The following is a 17,952-nucleotide window of genomic DNA, read 5'->3' as shown; positions in this document are numbered from 1 at the left end:
AAGGTCAAATTTACCACATTTGAAGAGGTTTGCAAGCTGAGTCAGAACCTACCCCACAAGAGGGTATAAGTTGTTCCCCTGGGGTGCAAGAGGTGCCCAAATTTGCTCCATTGACATATAATGGGGAAAAAATCCCAAAGACCAACTTTGATGGATTCTGGAGCAGAACAAGAATTTTGTAGAAGCCTCAAATCTTTAACCAAATGGAAAGAGGTTTGTAAACTGTGTCAAAACAGTTTGTAAAACTGTGTCCCCAGCAGGAGGGTATAAGTTTTACCCCCGGGGTGCAAGAGGTGCCCAAATTTGTCCCATTGATTTACAATGAGGATTTTGTGTAACTATTCCTGTACCGTTCATCATAGACCCATGAAAGAGGTGGCAAATTGTGCGGCTCATTTGGGAATTGGATGGTATGACTCTTGTAAAGAGGTGGGGGGTAAGTTGCCCCGCAGTATCACCCTAAAAATCCCAAAGATTTAATATTGAGAAAAATATTAACGGATTCTAGCAAAGAGTGAGAATTTCGTAGAAAGATCAAATTTGCCACATTTGAACAGACTTGCAAGGTGTGTCAGAACATACCCCACACAAGGGTATTAGTTTTACCTCCGGGGCACAACCAGTGCCCAAATTTGCCCCGCTGACTTATAATGGGTACTTTGGCGCGTAACTAGTCCTGTACTGTTTTTTGTAGACCTGCGAAAGAGGTGTCAAATCATGCAGCTTGTTTGGGAATGGGGTTAAAGAGTAAAGGGAAAGAGACAAGAGGGTGTGTGTGTGTGTGTGTATATACACACTTGAGAGGAAGCCTGCATGGCAGTGACTGGCATGTCCATGGAGGTGAACGCCGAGATTGCAGACATGAGAACTTCATCGCTCATCAGAACGTTGCTTTGCACCAGGGTGTGTGTGGGCGATGGCGGCGGCACCGTGATGTACATCGAGACCTGCACAGAGACAAAACACGAAGACCTGATATACACAAAATTAAATGAGACACCCTTTAAGTTTCCATTGTTTTTTGTTTTGGGTCACCAGTACCTTTTCAGTTTCTTTGATACTCTTTTTTCGATCACCAGTACCCTTTTCAGTTACTTTAAACACAATAGAACCCCTTTTTTGATCACCAGTACCTTTTTCAGTTTTCCTCTGAACACTACAACACCTTTTGTGATCACCAGTACCTTTTTCAGTTTTTCTTTGAACACCATAGTACACTTTTTTTGATCACTAGGACCTTTTTCAATTTTTCCTTTCAACACCATAGTACCCTTTTTTGTTTGTCTGAAGTACACAATCCCCCGTTTAAACAACACGACACACACCTGTACTGATCTTCAGTGTTCTTCAGGGTCTCCAGGGATGAATTAAAAGGAAAAAAATCCTGTAAAGTCACAAATCCTGTGTGTACAAGAGCATAAATGCAATCAGGACCTTTTTGTTGGCTTATTTTTAAGAGCTTAGATCACAGCACCTCTTTTTTTTTTTCCTGTGTATGATTGTGCATGTGAGAAATTAAAAAATAAAATTGACTTTAATTTTATTGAATTTAATCGAATCAACACAGAGGTACCGCGATATCGTAACAGGTGGGTGACTGGTGATTCCTATCCATATCATTTACTCCTCTCTCATCTCACGCCTTGTTCAGTCTTCTTTTAAAACAGCTGCATTAACTTCACTCTTAAAGAATCCTTGTACAAACACTAATATCAGTAAGTTCTGTCTGATCTCAAATCTCCAGACGATTGCTAAACTCCTGGAGAAAGCAGTTGCTACACAGGTTCGTGCTCACCATAAACGACAGTAATCAGTTTGAGTCATTCCAGTCTTCTGCCAGAGTTCTACACTAAACACAACAAGGAATCTGCTTGATGAAGGTCTCAAATAATCTCCTGATGGCTGCTGATGCTGGACTTTTAACTATTTTTGTACTGTTTGTTTTGAGTGCAGACACGATCTTGTGCACAGTTTTGTCGAACTGCTTAGTTTATCCTCGTTTGTGAACATAGCTTAACAAATAAAAGTTTTTATTGTTATGCCATGTTCACAAAGCCTCTGACCCTTCACAGTCCTGTCTTATCAATCGCTAAAATTAAATCTTTTAATCACCTGGGTTTAATGGGTGATAGGGATAGGGTTCATGCTGGTCAGGAGTACTTTTTTTGAATTTTTTCTTTTTTTGTGTGTGGCTCTATTCCCCTAAGAAAACACCTACCTCCAAATCAGCAGGCTTATGGATTAGCTAGATATATAGATGTTTGACATTTCCGAAATCCTACTACAAGAAAATCCTCATTTTCTTCTCCAGTACTTAATACTTTTCCACGCATAATTTATTTTCTTTTAGATAAAAAAAAAACTTCATGGAACAGATTATGATACATGATATTAGACCGCTCTTCACTGACTTGGTCAATCCATATCCCCAGTGCAGGATCTAACTATCGCCCTTGGAGATTTAACTCCTCGCTTTTTTTTTTTAGATGAGAAGTTTGTGATCTTTATAAGATCAGAGATAGAGTTTTTTTTTTTTTTTTTTTTTTAACATCAACCAAACTCCAGGTATGTCATCCTCAACAGTTTGGGAATCCTTAAGGGCATATCTAAGGGCTAAACAAAATGAGGAGACCCCCGAGCAATTTACAAAACTAGGAAAACTAAAATTGGATTCAATATGCAGTGTGTCACCTACACCAACTATACTTAAACGTCTAATGATACAGGTGGAATATAATTTAAGTTCGACAAGACAAGCAGAATATCTTTATCTAAACATCTTATTAGCTCCCCTTAAGCGGGAACCAGCAAAGCTACATATGTTCTGGACATGATCTAATAGGCCCAGTTTGGTGGCGAGTGTATAGATGAGCTATGCAACAAAATCTCATATAAAGGCCCTGTGCCACGCCGAGAACCCAGCTGCTCAGGCGTCTTAATTGAAGCAAGTTCCAACCCATGTGCTCTCCAGTACGTTAAAATATCTAGATGTTGAAAAAAAAACGTCACTCTGAGGTCCCTCAATATGAAGTCAGAATTTAGTAACCACTTTTTGGCACAAGCTTAAAGCATCGCCACAGCTGAACTGTGCAATTTCTCATACTCAATGTCGTAAGATCATATTAGCCAGGTTTGGTGGCGATCTAGGAGCAGTATATCAAAATCCATTGGGTGCGTTTTGTCAACGTCCCAAAATAAATGTCTTCATGTCGAGTTGAGGCGATGACATGCAGTGCGAAAGTTCATCTAAATGTGTGCCGGGTTTTACATGTATACAGTACATGCGACTGTGTACGAGCCACGCAGCAAAGTCTCATGTGAAGGCCGTGAAGGCCCTTGCTTCTAAGGGCTTGCCTTCCAATCTGGGACAGACTGGTGTGTTGTGTGTTTACAGGCCAACGTGTATTAAGCCAAACCTGTGCACCGTGACGGTGTGTGAGAAGCGTTATAGAGTTTGGTAAAAATAACGCGTTTTATTCACACACATCCTATTCATGCAGAAATATTACACTTCTACACAAACTTCTACTTACGCCTGCTCCCGTTACATTATTTTAATTATTTCAATCATAATTATTATCCCGTTAAATTATTTCTTAAAACCCTTACTTCAAAGAAAGCTTCATTTCAATGACTGCAGCAGAACTTTACACTTTCTTTTTCGTCTGCTTTTATTCCGCCTGTTCTTCTTTTACGCTAGGCAGCTGACTGATATAATATCTTAATTTTTTTTAAAGGGTCGGCAAATATATTTTATGCAGCTGTCAATATATTAATATCTATTAGTTAATTTATACTCTACATGTGGGGAAACACTGTTGTGCTAGAGCTAATTTATTACCAGTTTACAGTCCAAAGCTTTGTCCAGAAAATACACTGCATAAAGCATACACCAAGTTATTTTCGTCTTTCTTTTTTCCCCTCCAGATGATGATGATGATGATGATGTCTTCCTGTGTGGGAAGTGTAAGAAGCAGTTCAACTCAAAAGGGAGCAGTGCCAGCAGAACGCCCCATCACTTGCCACTGTGTCACTGGCCTCCAGCAACACCTACACACCAGTACCACCAGTCAGGGCTGTGCCACAACCACCAGACAGGTACATATGTACTAATGATGCACCCATTACAAAACTGAACAAAGATATGGGTGAACTTGATTAAAAAAAAAAAGAAAGAAAGAAAGGTATGGTACCAAACTGCAACCCGAAAAGGTACGGGGCGCCCGTTGGCCCTTGGGCAGGTGCGGGGGCCCATAGCCCCTCCCGCAAAGGTACGGGGCAGCCCCTCCCACTAAGGTGCCAAGCAAAAGAATAGTACGGGGACCCGTAACCCCAGCAAAAGGATAGGTACCGTAGTCACATTCTGCAGCGGTATGGGGCATGCCTGTAGGCTTTTCGCGGCGAGTGCAGTACGGGAAGCTTTCGTAGCCTAGTTCCAGAGTGCGGTATGAGGCGTGCTTGTAGCCTTGATCCAGAGTGCGGTAAGGGGAGTGCCCGTAGTCTCATCGTGGAGTGCAGTGCGGGGAGTGCCCGTAGTCTCATGCCTTATGTAAACAACATAAAAAATGCAGGTGAACTGTTGACAAAAAAGGTATATGTGTTTTAATCTTTAAAAAATCGCTGTTCTTGCCTGAGAATGTTCCTGATGCTCTGTATACATGTATAACCAAAGATTTGTGACTTTACAGTTTTTTTTTTCTTTTCTTTTCTTTTCTTTTCTTTTCTTTGAATTTGTCGCCGGAGACTCTGAAGAATGGTATTGGTAAGTGGTTTAAAGTCCCAGGTGAAACAAACCGCTCAGGTGATACTGCTGTTTAAACAGAAAGAAGCCAAAACAAAAAGGGGATTTTGATGAACTAAAAAGAAAAAAAGGTGTTGTTGTGTTCTAAAAATAAGTGTACTGTGTTGTTCAAAAAACTGAAAAAGGTGTTGTGGTGTTCGAAGAAAAACTAAAAAGGGTACTATTGTGTAGGAAAAAAGGGTACTGTGGTGTTTACTGGTGATGGTGGTTAATTTTGTGTACTTCATATTTTGTCTCTGTGTAGTAATATTTCTTATACTGTATATTCTGGTATGTCATTCCATTTTTTGTTGATTTTACAGAAATTTAATTCTCACCCAAACTAAAATCATATGTGTAAGGTTATGCCCCAGCAACCGAGCCCAGAGAGTGGTGGAGTGGACAAAGGTTCTTATGTCAAAATTTGAATGATATTCTATTACACATGTGCTTTTATCAACGTGCATCCAACACATGTTTCAATCCTTCATTAAGTGAGCTCGTGTCTCTGCCAAGTCTGGCACCTGGCGCTTTATCTTATGCTCGTGTCTTTGTCGGGTCCGGCACCTGGCGTCTTATCTTCTCTATTTATCATACACATGACAGCTAATTATAAAATAAGTACAGTTCATGTCTGGGTCACTCTAGGTCCCATGTACTTTGGGTACACACTAAGCACTGAGTATCACTACCCATCCCCCTTACTGTTTATGTTTTATGACCTCATAGTCATCTGCTTTTCTTGTCTCACCTTTTGAAACCACCAGGACTCGTTTAAGAGCTGGCCGGCCATCTGAACTGAGCGATCGGGGGAAAAGGGCCTTAGTCAGGAAGATGACCGAGAACCCGATAGTCACTCTGTCAGAGAGAGAAGAACCTAACAGAAAGACAACCATCTCTGCAGCAATCCACCAATCAGGCCTATATGGTAGAGTGGCCAGGGTGTCTCATCAGACCTGAGAATTTTCTTTCTCATGATCTGAGAGTCCTTTAGGTGCTTTTTGGCAAACTCCAGGTGGGCTGCCATGTGTCTTTTACTAAGGAGTGGCTTCCGTCTGGCCACTCTACCATATAGGCCTGATTGGTGTCACAGTACCAGAATGTGTGCCAAAGGGGTGGTGCCATATCTTAAATCTGGCTGTTGTACTTTAACTTCTGAACATGAAGGATCAGTTGTTTCATTAGCACATATTTGGTGCATTTCTATAGAGAAACCAGCAACTGGCTGAGTTTCATTGAAGCTTAGTGTTAAGTTACCAACTTACTTACCAATTACTCCATCTGAACAAATACATAGAGAATAGCTTTATTGTGTAGGTGTTATTTCTCGTTCTACAGCATCCAGTGTTTCTACGGGTTGATATGTACATTTACTTATAGTCTGCATCCATTCTGGGCCATAATGTACAGCAGTTTCTGCATCTGGATCACAACGGTGATATTTGGGTGTATGACCAAATAAACACAATGTATTCTTTGGGGTATTTTTTGTTGGGTATGTTCCTTTAACTGTAAGTAGCTTAATCACTGAGTTAGCTTCAGATTCTTCAGGCACATCTTAATCTACGTTAAGAGTCTTTGTCAGGTGTTACTTCTTCTTCAATCTGCCTTCGTGCTGTCTCAATTATGGTGCGCTTTTGCTCCCGCTGTCTAACTTGGGCTCTTGTCCTGTGTGATGGTTCACCTTGTTGTGTTTCCGCTTCCTCTTCTTCGAGTTTTGCTTCCTAATCTTGTATGTCTTCCCAAGGCCACTCTGGCCAGTATCCTTGTTCTTCTACCCAGGGTAGACCTTCTCTATATCTGTAAGGATCTGGTACCTGTTGTCTTGGTCTCTCGTCACCTCCTGAAGCACCTGATGGTCCTGCTTTTCAAATCTTGGTATCAATTCTCTGCATTTTGCTACTGCTGTTGCATCTTCCTTAGCTGTTGCTACAGCTTCTACCCATCTACTAAATCTATCCACAACCAATAAGATGTGTCGTTTTCCCTGTATCCTAGGTTCACCCATGTCCACATAGTTAAACATTATATGCCTGAACGGCCCATATGTCCTATTGGTGATGTGAAGTGCTTTCTATTGTTAAATCTAGCACAAATGTTGCAAAACTGTAATAGCGTTCGATGAACCATAGGCCACCATGCCTTTTGGATTCTTTTTATCTCTTCCCCTTTTGCTGCATGTTCTTTACCATAAGCTTGCTTTATCAAGGTTATGTGAACTTTGTGGAGATACAAAATGCCCATCTGCACTTCGCTATACATTAGTATAATTTTTTTTGTTGCTCCTCTTGCTAGCCATTAACGAATCTCTTCAGCTGATGCTGTTGCCTGCATGTCTGCTAGTGAAGATAAATCTGCTGTGGGAGGTGTGTAATCTTCAGGTATAAGTAATAACCTTTCTTCTGACTTTGGACTTGGTTTTTCATCAGGGCTAATGCTTGACTCTGGTGAACTTGGTTCATTATCTATTTGTGGACTAGGTTCTGTCTGTGTTGTTGATTTTGGCATCATATTTACCTGTTTTACTGCTGCTTTCTTTGCTGCTTCATCTGATGCTTCATTTTCGTCACTAGAAGTACCATCTTTTCTATGTGCTGTACATTTGACTATAGCTGGCCTTGATGGTAGTTTGATTGCATTTAACAGTTCTGATGTTGCTTCTTCATGTACTACTGGTGTTCTGTCTGCTCTTTGTGCCCATTCGGGGCCATACAAATAGCATATTCCATATGCATAAACTAAATCAGTATATATATTATATTGTACATGCTTTTCCTTCTGCTAGGTTACAGGCGCCTGACAAAGCGACTAGTTTAGCTAACTGGGCGGAAGAGGGTTGTGGCACATGTTCTGCTTGTACAATTCTGAATGTTTATCCATCTAAGGCTGGTGTTACTATTGCATAGCCTGCTTTATTGCTATCTCCATCTCTAAAACATGACCCATCTACAAAGAATATACAATCTGGATGTGACAGAGGTTGATTCTCTAAATCTTGGCCTGTTCTGCTGACACTAGGTGACAATCATGAGAATCTCCCTCTGCTGGTGTCATTATGCCTCGTCAATTCCAATTCTGTGGTCCCATCTAGGGACCTGCCCACTGATTTTGGGGTTGTCCTTGTGTTCATGTTCCAGTAGGTTGTCTTGGACCAGGAGGTCCCATATTCCCACGAGGTGCCTGTCCTGCTCCATATGGTCCCTGAGGTTTAGGTCCTTTTTGAATTCCCCATGCCACCTGTGGGCAGTTTCTTCTAACATGTCCTGCTCCACTGCATTGCCAGCACAGCATGTCTTGTGCATTCAGGCCCATTTGCTCTGACCTGTGGTCTTTTTGGTTGGTATTGGTACAGTCCCCTTTGTCGTATTAGGCCTGGGACCTTGTCCTTGCGGGTTTCCAGGGTGCACATATAATGGAGGGGCTTTAGTTGTGGTTGGTTGCTGTATTTGCTGTACTGGTCCAGTAGGGGGTGTTGCTGTTTGGTTTTCAGGCACCATCCCTGCTGACTTGACCAAACATAATACAGCATTCGTTATTTTATTAAGTTACGTCAATCTGTTTTGAAGATACATTGACAGATTTTTGTCTTTAATTGCCCCGCAAGGAGCATTTAACCGCGCCAAAAAGTCCCCAAATAAATATGTAAACAGATCATATAGTAGCTGATAAAAATTATCTGTTCATTCACCTGGTCATTTTTGGTTTAACTTGGTACCAGGTCAAAATAGTATAGTGCTCTGGAATGAATAGGGAAATTGTCAAATTGTATGTACGACTCTACTTGATTCACTATTTCAGTGAGTGGTAGACTAGTATAATGGCTAGCACTGCGGTCGCATGCCTCCATGGTCGGAGGTTCAATTCCCACCTCAGTTTGCATGTTGCCAAATCGCCTATAGTCTGTGTATATGTGTGCCTTGTGACAAATCGCCACCCTGTCCAGGGTGTACTCTGCCTCACGTGCACTAAATCTCCTTGAACAGACATGTGTGTATGTGTAAATATATACAGTATGTATGTGTGTATATATATATATATGTATATATATATGTTATACAGGCAGCACTTTAGTATAAAGCCAAAACATGTCTTTTCTAAGGCTTTGTAATAATATATTAAACTGTAATAATTTTTAAGATTATAAGATCAACACATCAAGATTTCCTGTGTAACTCGAATGTTCAAGACAGAAAAACGTGTATTACTGCATCAATCATTAAATAAAAAATTGTGTAATACTGATATATTCATTTGTTAGAATTTCATATTATAAAAAACACACACTTGTACACAAAAGGGATCTACGGTCCATAAATAATCTACTTTGTCTAAAAAGACCCAAAGAGATTTCATTTTATTGTCCAGAAGAGTGCAGACTCTACATGAACATGACCAACTTATTCCTTCTTTCCGAAAACCTCTTCACATTTACTCCCATAGTTTAACAAACAAAAAATAAAAGATCAACTATTTTGATGAACTGTACAAAAATAACTTTAATCATCATTACGCCTTTAACTGAGAGTAGTCCAGCCAGTTTGAAAGCTTCTCAGTTTGCGAATAATGACCATGAGACAGCGTGATGTCAGTGTGTCCTCAAAAGAAATCGGACGCTTTCCTTCTCTTCGGCAGCTGTAGCAGATTGTCTGTGAGGGAGGCGGGATCGTGTGAGATGGGGGTGCGGGTTTTGCCTGGCGTGGGGGTGCGTAAGGAGTGTGAGGGTGTAAGAGGAGTTTTGGAGCCTGATGCTCTGTGAGAGGGTGATGGGGTATAGCTGGCACGTAGGGCTTTATCTGTGTACTTCCTGGATGAGCGGTTGACGAGGCGCTGTAGAGCTGGAGACAGAGCGGCAGGACTCACACCTTTTGGAGTCAAACTGAAAAACACACACACACAGACATCGCAATGTTGAAGCATTAATATTCCTCATACTGGCTGAAGCACAAAGAACAGGTAATGAGTTCAAAGCACTCAAAGCTGCGCCCTCAATATTTAATACGTAGCACACAGTACTGTGAAAAAGTCTTGATCCCCCACAATTTTGCTTCCAAAGAGCCAGACTTTCTTATAATTTAATGTAGTCTTGAGAAATAGATCTCCATGATTCCTGAAGGATTTTTTTTTACTCTCGTTTTTGGGGTCTAATTTTTAGCCAAGTCTCTGTACCAAAGTATTTTTAGAGGAATGTTTTTTTTTTTTTCTAAGCGACACACTGACCAATGAATCATTCAAGCATTAAAAGGGGAAACAAGGTTGCTGCTGAGGTTGTTACATAAACAACCATTTAAAAAAAATTGTATCTTTAGGCAATTTGCAGCCTGTCGCAGTAAAACATTTTGAGATTTTGTAAGTAACATGGTTTTATAAATATCCTAATTTGATATCACATCTATTTCTGATTGTGTTACTATTTTAAGGCCTTGAAATTTAGGAGGAAAACAGTTGTCATAACTTAGCTTTCTTCAAAAGCTTCACAAATTAACTGAACATAAATAAATAAATATTTATGATAATAAAATGTACTGTAGCCTGTTCCTTAAAAAAAACATTTTTCTCACTTAAAATCCATGAACACGTGATGTTTTGAGACTGGAGTGTGTTATGAGTGGTAATACGCTCACAGAGAACTTTTTTTAATGTAACCAGAAAAACGGCCCTGAACAGTCCAAGGCCGAGCGGTCACGGCTCATCAAGATAAAAAATAGCAAATTCTGGTCAATGGCTGATCGACCGATGCATCTCTATTATAGATTTAATAAATTATCTAAAAATCGATTTTGGAGTCAGTGTGGTGATACACACATGGGCTCACAAAAGAATCGCAATTCATAACTAAATCCTGGGCCAGGGGTAGCTCAGTGGTTAAGGCATTGGACTAGGGTTCAGAAGATCCCAGGTTCAAACCTCACAACCACCAAGTTGCCACTGTTGGGCCCTTAAGTGAGGCCCTTAACCCTCAACTGCTCAGATGTATAATGAGATAAAAATGTAAGTCGCTCTGGATAAGAGCGTCAGCCAAATGCCTAAATGTAATGTAAATGTAAATCGATTTTTCCTTAAATCTCTATTATTTATATCTCTTAGATCTCTACATGTACAGTGGAACCTTGGATTACAAACATAATTCGTTCCGGAAGCGGGCTAGTATTTTAAAACGCATAAATGAAAGCGGATTCCCCATAAGAAATAATGGAAACTCAAATTATTCATTCCACAGCCCAAAAAAATAAATACATTAAAAAAATTATACAAAATATAAAGAAAAAAAAAAAAAATTAACCTGCACTTTACCTTTTTATTTTTGTAAAAAAAAAAATAAAAACACACATTAACGGAAACACTATCTTATCGGGAAAGTTAACAAGGAACATCATCTGCGCATACACTAACGGAATCACTGCTGTAAAGTAAAAAAAAATAAAAAATTAACCCGTACTTTACCTTTGAAAAGAATTGTAACAGAGCAGTGTTTCCATTAGAGAGAGAGAGAGAGAGAGAGAGAGAGAGTGGTGAGAGGAGGAGGGGTGTGTGTCTACAGAGAGGGAGAAAATGGATTTATAACCTCTCTAATGAGACTTGCTTTTGCTTTACGCACGCGCACTGTACACACACAGATACAAACAAAAATAAAATATGTTTTACGCACACACACGTGGTCACAGTGTTATAGTAAACAGTACACGCGTGCATGGATTATACCAGTAAGAGACGCGCACTAATACCCAGCAGGGTAGACAATCCCACACTTCTCACAAAAGTGAGAAAAAACATTTCACAGGTGGTGTATGATGATCAAGTTATTGTGTGTGTGTCATACCTGGCCAGATTTTCTGTGACCTTACGAAGAGCTTCCTGTTTCTTTGCTCTGTTTTTGGCTGCCACTTCGTTGGCCATTTTCAGCCCAAGCCGCTCTCTGCGTCCAGGCTCGGGAATCTAAACACAAGTGTTATCACAACACGGAGATTAAGTACAACAACACTTAAGCACAACCTCTACAGCTGCAAATTAGCATAACACAATTTAAGAAATTATGTAGTAAACAAGCACTTAAGCATCTTACTACAGTGGCCAAGAAGTACAAAACAAAATAAAACCCAAAACAAAATAAATCAGCAAACTAAATAAAATCCGGAAACAAAACAAATCAGAGAACACAACAACAATTCTTAAAATTCTTACTGCTGATTGGATGAGACATCAGTCACTCAAGATACAAGTTAAGTCTTTATTTGTCACATATACATTACAGCCCAGTCAAAAATTCCTTCTTCACATGTCCCAGTGTAACTGTGGTCAGAGCACATGGTCAGCCATGATACAGCGCCCTTGGAGCAGACAGGGTTAATGGCCTTGCTCAAGGGCTCAACAGTGGCAACCTGGTGGAGCTGGGGATCGAACCGCCGATCTTCCGATCAGTAACTCGGTGCCTCCGCCCCCTGAGCCACCTCTGAAAATCAACGTTGTGTTTTCTGATTTGTTAATTTGTTTCCTAATTAGTTTTTTCCGTTTTTGGTTTTGTTATTTTGTTTTTGAATGTGTCAATTATTTTCGGTTTTGTTATTTTGTTTCCCACTTCTCGGCCTCCGTATCTTACACTACAACATTGTTTGTTTCGTTAAGAATCACGACCATTAGTACTATTCACTGCAGTAGTGGTGTGTGATCTGGGATTATGAGTGTGTGTTGTTTAAGCACCTTAAATGCCGGTCCGTGGCTTCTCTCTATCAGCGGAGTGTCTGAGCCGTCCAGTCTGAAGGGCGTGTCCTCAATCTCTCCCCATGTCATCAACGGAGACTCGCACACTCCTGCCACAGGATACAAAACACGATATGAGAAATTACGAAATCAAGATACAAGGCAATGGAAACCTGGTGCGGCTCTGCGCGTTAAAGTCACCTGGTGCGGGCGAGGGCGCTCCCTCGAAGCTGTATCCGTTGACTTTAGGAGACTCGTGCGGCAGCAGCTCCTTCCCATCGGGACCGACCTTTCCTAATTTAAACTGAACACACCACATGCATACGAATCAGAAGCGCAAATCGAGAAGATTACTGCAGAACGTAGGGGTGTGTGAGTGTGAATAGGCAGAGTATGTGGAAGCTGGGAGAGTTTAGTGGCAAGTGTATATGTAAGCGTGGGTGGAGCTACCTGTGCATTGAGAGCAGCAGCCTGTTGGATCTGGGATTTATTGAGGGCTTTACAGAACGGGTCGACATCAAAGCGTGTGTTTTTGTACATGACTTCTCTGGGCTTTTTGAACACCGTGTCGTCTTTCACACCTGTTTGGGGAAATCGAGACAAGAAACGCAGAGCACTTTCTATTAGTCAGAGAATTGGCAAAGCTACTTATTACAGAATACATTACAACACGTGTGCATACAGTATATGCGTGTGTGTGTGCGCAAGGTGCTTGCCTTCAGGGTAATACATGAGGGCGTTTCTGGCTGTGTACTCCCACGTCTCCACTCCGGCTTTCACACACTCCAGAGCCTGAACTTCTGATGATGGCAGAGCAAGATTTTCCTCTCGTCGCTAAAAAACACAACAATAACTTTATTCACAAAGCACCACCCTTCCAGATAATGCAAACCTACACACACACACACACACACACACACACACACACACATCAAGGTAATTGAAGCTGTGTTTAAGGACCTGTTTGAATTCGCTCTCAGCCTCGTACAGCCAGGAGTTCCTCAGCTTCTCCTTCTCCTGAGCCAAATCCATAATCTGCTCGAATGATGCGTTATCTTCACTCGTGTTCTTCGACAGGAAGCAGTCCAGAGATGGCAGCTCCTTCTCCTCCGTCCCGCCGACTTTCCCTCCTGAGGAACGCAGCAGAAACGTGTCTAAAAAGTTCTAACTGGCTCGAGTACCTTGCAAGCAGATAATTTAATATCACATATATACTGTATGGTAAAAGACTGGGATTAAAATCACCAGTGAACACTCCGTACAATATCATCACGATACTTAGGTGCTGATTCGATTTGTATTGCAAGTTTGTATCACCATTTTATAAATATCCCTATACAATTTTGTTTTTGTAATTCTAAACAAACTGGATGTTGTGCTGCCTGACAATGTGTGAATAATTAGAGTGCATCACCTGTAGGATTATAGAGAAATAGTAACATGTTACTACTGGGAGTCCCCGACTTAGGAACTTTCGAGTTACGAATTTCCACAGACACGAACAGACCGCGGTTCTACTTCCGATGCAATTACAGAAGTAGCTTATGTGTCTTTTACGGTAAAAAAAAAAAAATTGCAGTGCAACAGATACCAATATTTACGTACCGATAACAATATTTACAATTATATACATTATTTTCAGTGTGTAATTAAATGTATTAAATATCTAGAAAATGGCTGTTCTGAGGGTGAATAATTCTAATTTAAAAAAATCCTCAATAAAAAATGCCGTCCGGGATTTCCCCTGCGATTTAAAGGCGCAGAAACAACACTTACATTTGATGTGCGGGTTTCATGTCCTTAGGTGCAATTACAATTTTTAGCCACATGATGACAGTGTTGGGAAAGGGGACTGATTTAGTCAAGTGGAATGGTATGCTTTACATTGTATATTCGTGTCAAAGGTGTATAAGACTCACTTTTTCTGACCTAAGAACAAATTAGACTTACAAACGTGCTCCCGATACTGAGCTTATTCATAAGAGGGGGACTACTTGTACTTCCAATGCAAATATTTATAAATCTTTTCATAAAATCGATTTTGGAGTTGTGGCGATACATGAATTGCCAGAATGAACAATTACGATATCTGGATATCTTCTATAGTAGAAGAAATGTAGCTTAAAACAATGGCTTTTGTCAGGATTAGATTACGTTTGTTGCTTGTTAAAAAAAAACAAGCTATTCTGTTTTCTATTTTGTTAAGTGAAGCATAAAGAAGTAACAAGCAGACATGTAGCTTAAAGCAGCTCTGTGAAGTGTGATGTAAAATCATACCAAGTTCGGTGCCGGTCCTGGATTTACTCTGTGAAGGGGTTGGAGAAGTGGCGCGAGCATCAGGAGTCTCGAATGACGATGGTGTCACATCTGAAAACACACAACCTGTTATAAGCTCTGAAAGTCATCCAACACATTCACTTTTGTCAGGAAAATAGCTGTTATTGCCACAACACACATTTTTCCATAAGTGAGCCATGCTATGTGTGTTTTTAAATAAAAAATAAAAATCAATCGTCTCTTCCTGATTCTCTCAGTAAGACTTACAAGGGACGTAGGTGCGCGGAGTGTATTTGGCCATGGCTGAGCCGTATTTGATGGCGATCTCTCTCATTCTCTGCAGGTCTCCGTTCTCCTCAGCCTCCAGGTAATCTTTCTGTGCTCGTAGCTTACTGACATCCGGGAAGAAGTCCCTCTGAATGATCTGCTCCAGACTCTGCAAACAGGGAATACACATATAACACTGTTATCTAAACCAGCGCAATGCAGTACGGAAGTCGAATTATTACCAGACAACAAAAAACAAAGTGATCTTTATTATGATTGACTTTATGATAAATTTTTTTAGACAGCGGTTTCTAAACTTAATGGAAAAATGTAACAGACAAACGACAACTGGAAAATAAAACAACTGGAAATTTCAACAATGTGACATGATTTTTATGGCTGATCTGAACATTGTATCATTTGCATGTGGAAATAACACAAAGCTTAAAAGTTACTGGTAAAAGATCTCTTAAATAAACGTAGTGTTGAGGAGGAAAACCTAAACAGTGACTAGTTTCCACTGTTTCTCTATAAACACTAGACCAGACTCATTTCATATGTATACTATAAATACACATACAAATTCACACAGTCTTCATAAGAAATATAGAAGTATTGAATATGTTCTTTAGCTGATAAGGTCCCAAATATCCTTTTCCCTGGAAGTCTAGTTCCTATGCTACATTTCATCACTTTCTGATGAAAAATAATAATACAATTATTTATTAATTGTGCCACATAGACTGTGGAAGTTTTAAAACTTGCCTGCTGAAGTGTAAAAAGCAGATGATAGAAAAGGAACTAATTGATTGTAGTCACCACTAAATGATAAGGTGAAGACATCTGGGTCAGATAAAGAAAATCAGCTCCTTGTATGTGGTAACACCACGTACAGAGAGAAGGATATGTGGCGTACATAAAATGTAACGACTGGGAAATCACTTTTCTTCATGCTGCAACTGTTTGGTTATTCTGCAGAAGGTCAGTAATCCTAATCCTGCTATATTAGCCCAAATACTGAAAAAACAGATTGTCGTTGTTTAAAGATTGCCAGAGACTCAGCTGTACAGACATCTAAAGGAAGTTCATTCCACCATTCTTCATTCTAAAACAGAAAACAGTCTAGATGCATGTCTTCCTTGATTACTGAGAGATGGTGGGACCAGTCAAGCAGTGCTGGAGAATCGAAGGGAACTTGGTGCGGTGTTGTGTAAGATTAGCCTACTTTATATAGTGTTCCTGGAATCGACCAAGAGCCTGACTAGGAGAAAGCTGCTACTGGAAAGGAATTGATGAATATCCATCTATCTATCTATTTTTTCACCTTCTATACTACATATGCTTTATAAAGGGTCACAGGAAGCCTGGAGCCTGTCCCAGGAGACATAGGGTACAAGGCAGGGTACACACTGTACAGGGTGCCAATCCATCCCAAAGACACACACACATACACACACACGTTCATACACGACATGCAATCTGGGAACACCAATTTCTATTAACCTTTGTGTAGAATATTATTATCTCATGAGTTATATCATAAGCTACCTGCCAAGGCTACAACTTATTATTCTAATATAAGATAAAACTACTTTAAAATGTCTCCTGTGTCCTCTGTTAAAGTTAATGATGGCGTTGCTGTCTCTTTTGTTGAAATATCACAGATTTACTCATGACTTATGAATGAGTAGAGACCTGGTTAGTTGTATTGTATGCTCACCTCGATATACTCCTCCTCATCCAGGATCTTTTTCATCGGCTTGCTCGGTTCCTCCTGTGGTTTCCTCAGAGCCACGGCGTTGTCGGCTTTCACACACAGCGCGGTCTCCTCCATTCACTCTCTCTCACACACACACACACACACACACACAAACACACCTCAACACGAACCTGTAGAAACCTTTACGTTACCGAAGTGACAACTAGCCGTCTGGCTAATCGGTGAACACGGTGATTACGAAGGACGCTAAACAGTTAGCAATAGTTAAGCTTTTATTTCATTTTGAATATATTTACCGTACCCTATGTCTAAAATGTTAAATTATTCATCTCTTATATAAACTATGCTATAACAAATCAAAATCAATCCTTAAACGATAAAGAGTCTTCGACCGAGAGTAAACACACTCTGTTACTGTTACGCACAACACGATGACTTCCGGTTCGCCTTTCCTGTTCCCCCGAGTACTTCCGGTATTCCGAAGTTATATCGCCCTCTACCGGGAGGACCTCGCATCACAACATTGCAGTTGCCATAACATTATGACCACTCAGCTGATATTGAGAAGGTCGCCGCATTTACCACCAAAACAGTGATACATTTTGGTTTGTAAAGACCACTGAAGACAAGGAACATCCCACAAGAGCTGCAGTTTTGGACTTGCTCCGACATAGTTGTCTAACCCTTACAATTTGGCCCTTGTATTTAGGCACTAGCTGCCTAAAATATCCCACCCAATTTCAGCCGTCATTGTGAGAAGTGATGTAGTGGTTTAGCACTGCCGCCCTTCGGTTAAGCACTCCCGGGTCCGGGTTCGATTCGCACCTCAGATCTGTGTGTATGGAGTTTGCATGTTCTCCCCATGTGTGCTGGGTTTCCTCCCGGTACTCCGGTTTCCTCCCACAGTCCAAAGACCTGCAAATTAGGCTGATTGGCCTTCCCAAAATTTGCCTGTGGTGTGTGAATGAATGCATGAGTGTGTATAAGTGCCCTTTGATGGATTGGCACCCTGTCCAGGGTGTACCGTGCCTCATACCCCAAGTCTCCTGGAATAGGATCCAGGCCCCCCGCGACCTTGAATACAGAATAAAGCGGTATAGACGACGAGTGAGAGCTTCTGTGAGAGGGGCCAAATTGTGGTGGTTAGACGACAAAATCTGCAGCTCTTTTGAGATGTTTCTAATCTGTAGTGGTTAGGACATGCCAAAAATGA

General features: G+C 40.7%; 1 protein-coding gene across 1 annotated transcript; it reads right to left on the bottom strand.

Moving 5' to 3' along the window:
- Positions 1-9,082: 9,082 nt before the first annotated feature.
- ess2 (ess-2 splicing factor homolog) lies at positions 9,083-16,884 on the bottom strand. The gene is made up of 10 exons (XM_053515713.1): positions 16,740-16,884; positions 15,020-15,188; positions 14,753-14,842; positions 13,436-13,605; positions 13,192-13,309; positions 12,926-13,056; positions 12,677-12,779; positions 12,476-12,585; positions 11,598-11,713; positions 9,083-9,656 (listed from the first exon to the last, which is right to left on the bottom strand). The coding sequence occupies exons 1-10, from the start codon at positions 16,851-16,853 to the stop codon at positions 9,377-9,379; spliced, it is 1,401 nt and encodes a 466-aa protein (XP_053371688.1). The 5' UTR covers positions 16,854-16,884; the 3' UTR covers positions 9,083-9,376.
- Positions 16,885-17,952: the final 1,068 nt, after the last annotated feature.

The sequence above is a fragment of the Clarias gariepinus genome, chromosome 17 (genome assembly GCF_024256425.1).
Source record: "Clarias gariepinus isolate MV-2021 ecotype Netherlands chromosome 17, CGAR_prim_01v2, whole genome shotgun sequence".
In the NCBI taxonomy this organism is placed as follows: domain Eukaryota; kingdom Metazoa; phylum Chordata; class Actinopteri; order Siluriformes; family Clariidae; genus Clarias; species Clarias gariepinus.
This window is presented reverse-complemented; position numbering and strand designations above follow the sequence as displayed.

Excerpts from the sequence above, each read along its gene's own strand:
- ess2 (XM_053515713.1), bottom strand. The coding sequence starts at position 16,853 with ATGGAGGAGACCGCGCTGTGTGTGAAAGCCGACAACGCCGTGGCTCTG. Across the intron at positions 13,606-14,752 it reads CAGGACCGGCACCGAACTTG|GAGGGAAAGTCGGCGGGACG; the intron begins GTATGATTTTAC and ends TGCGTTCCTCAG. Across the intron at positions 9,657-11,597 it reads GTCACAGAAAATCTGGCCAG|TTTGACTCCAAAAGGTGTGA; the intron begins GTATGACACACA and ends TGTGTTTTTCAG.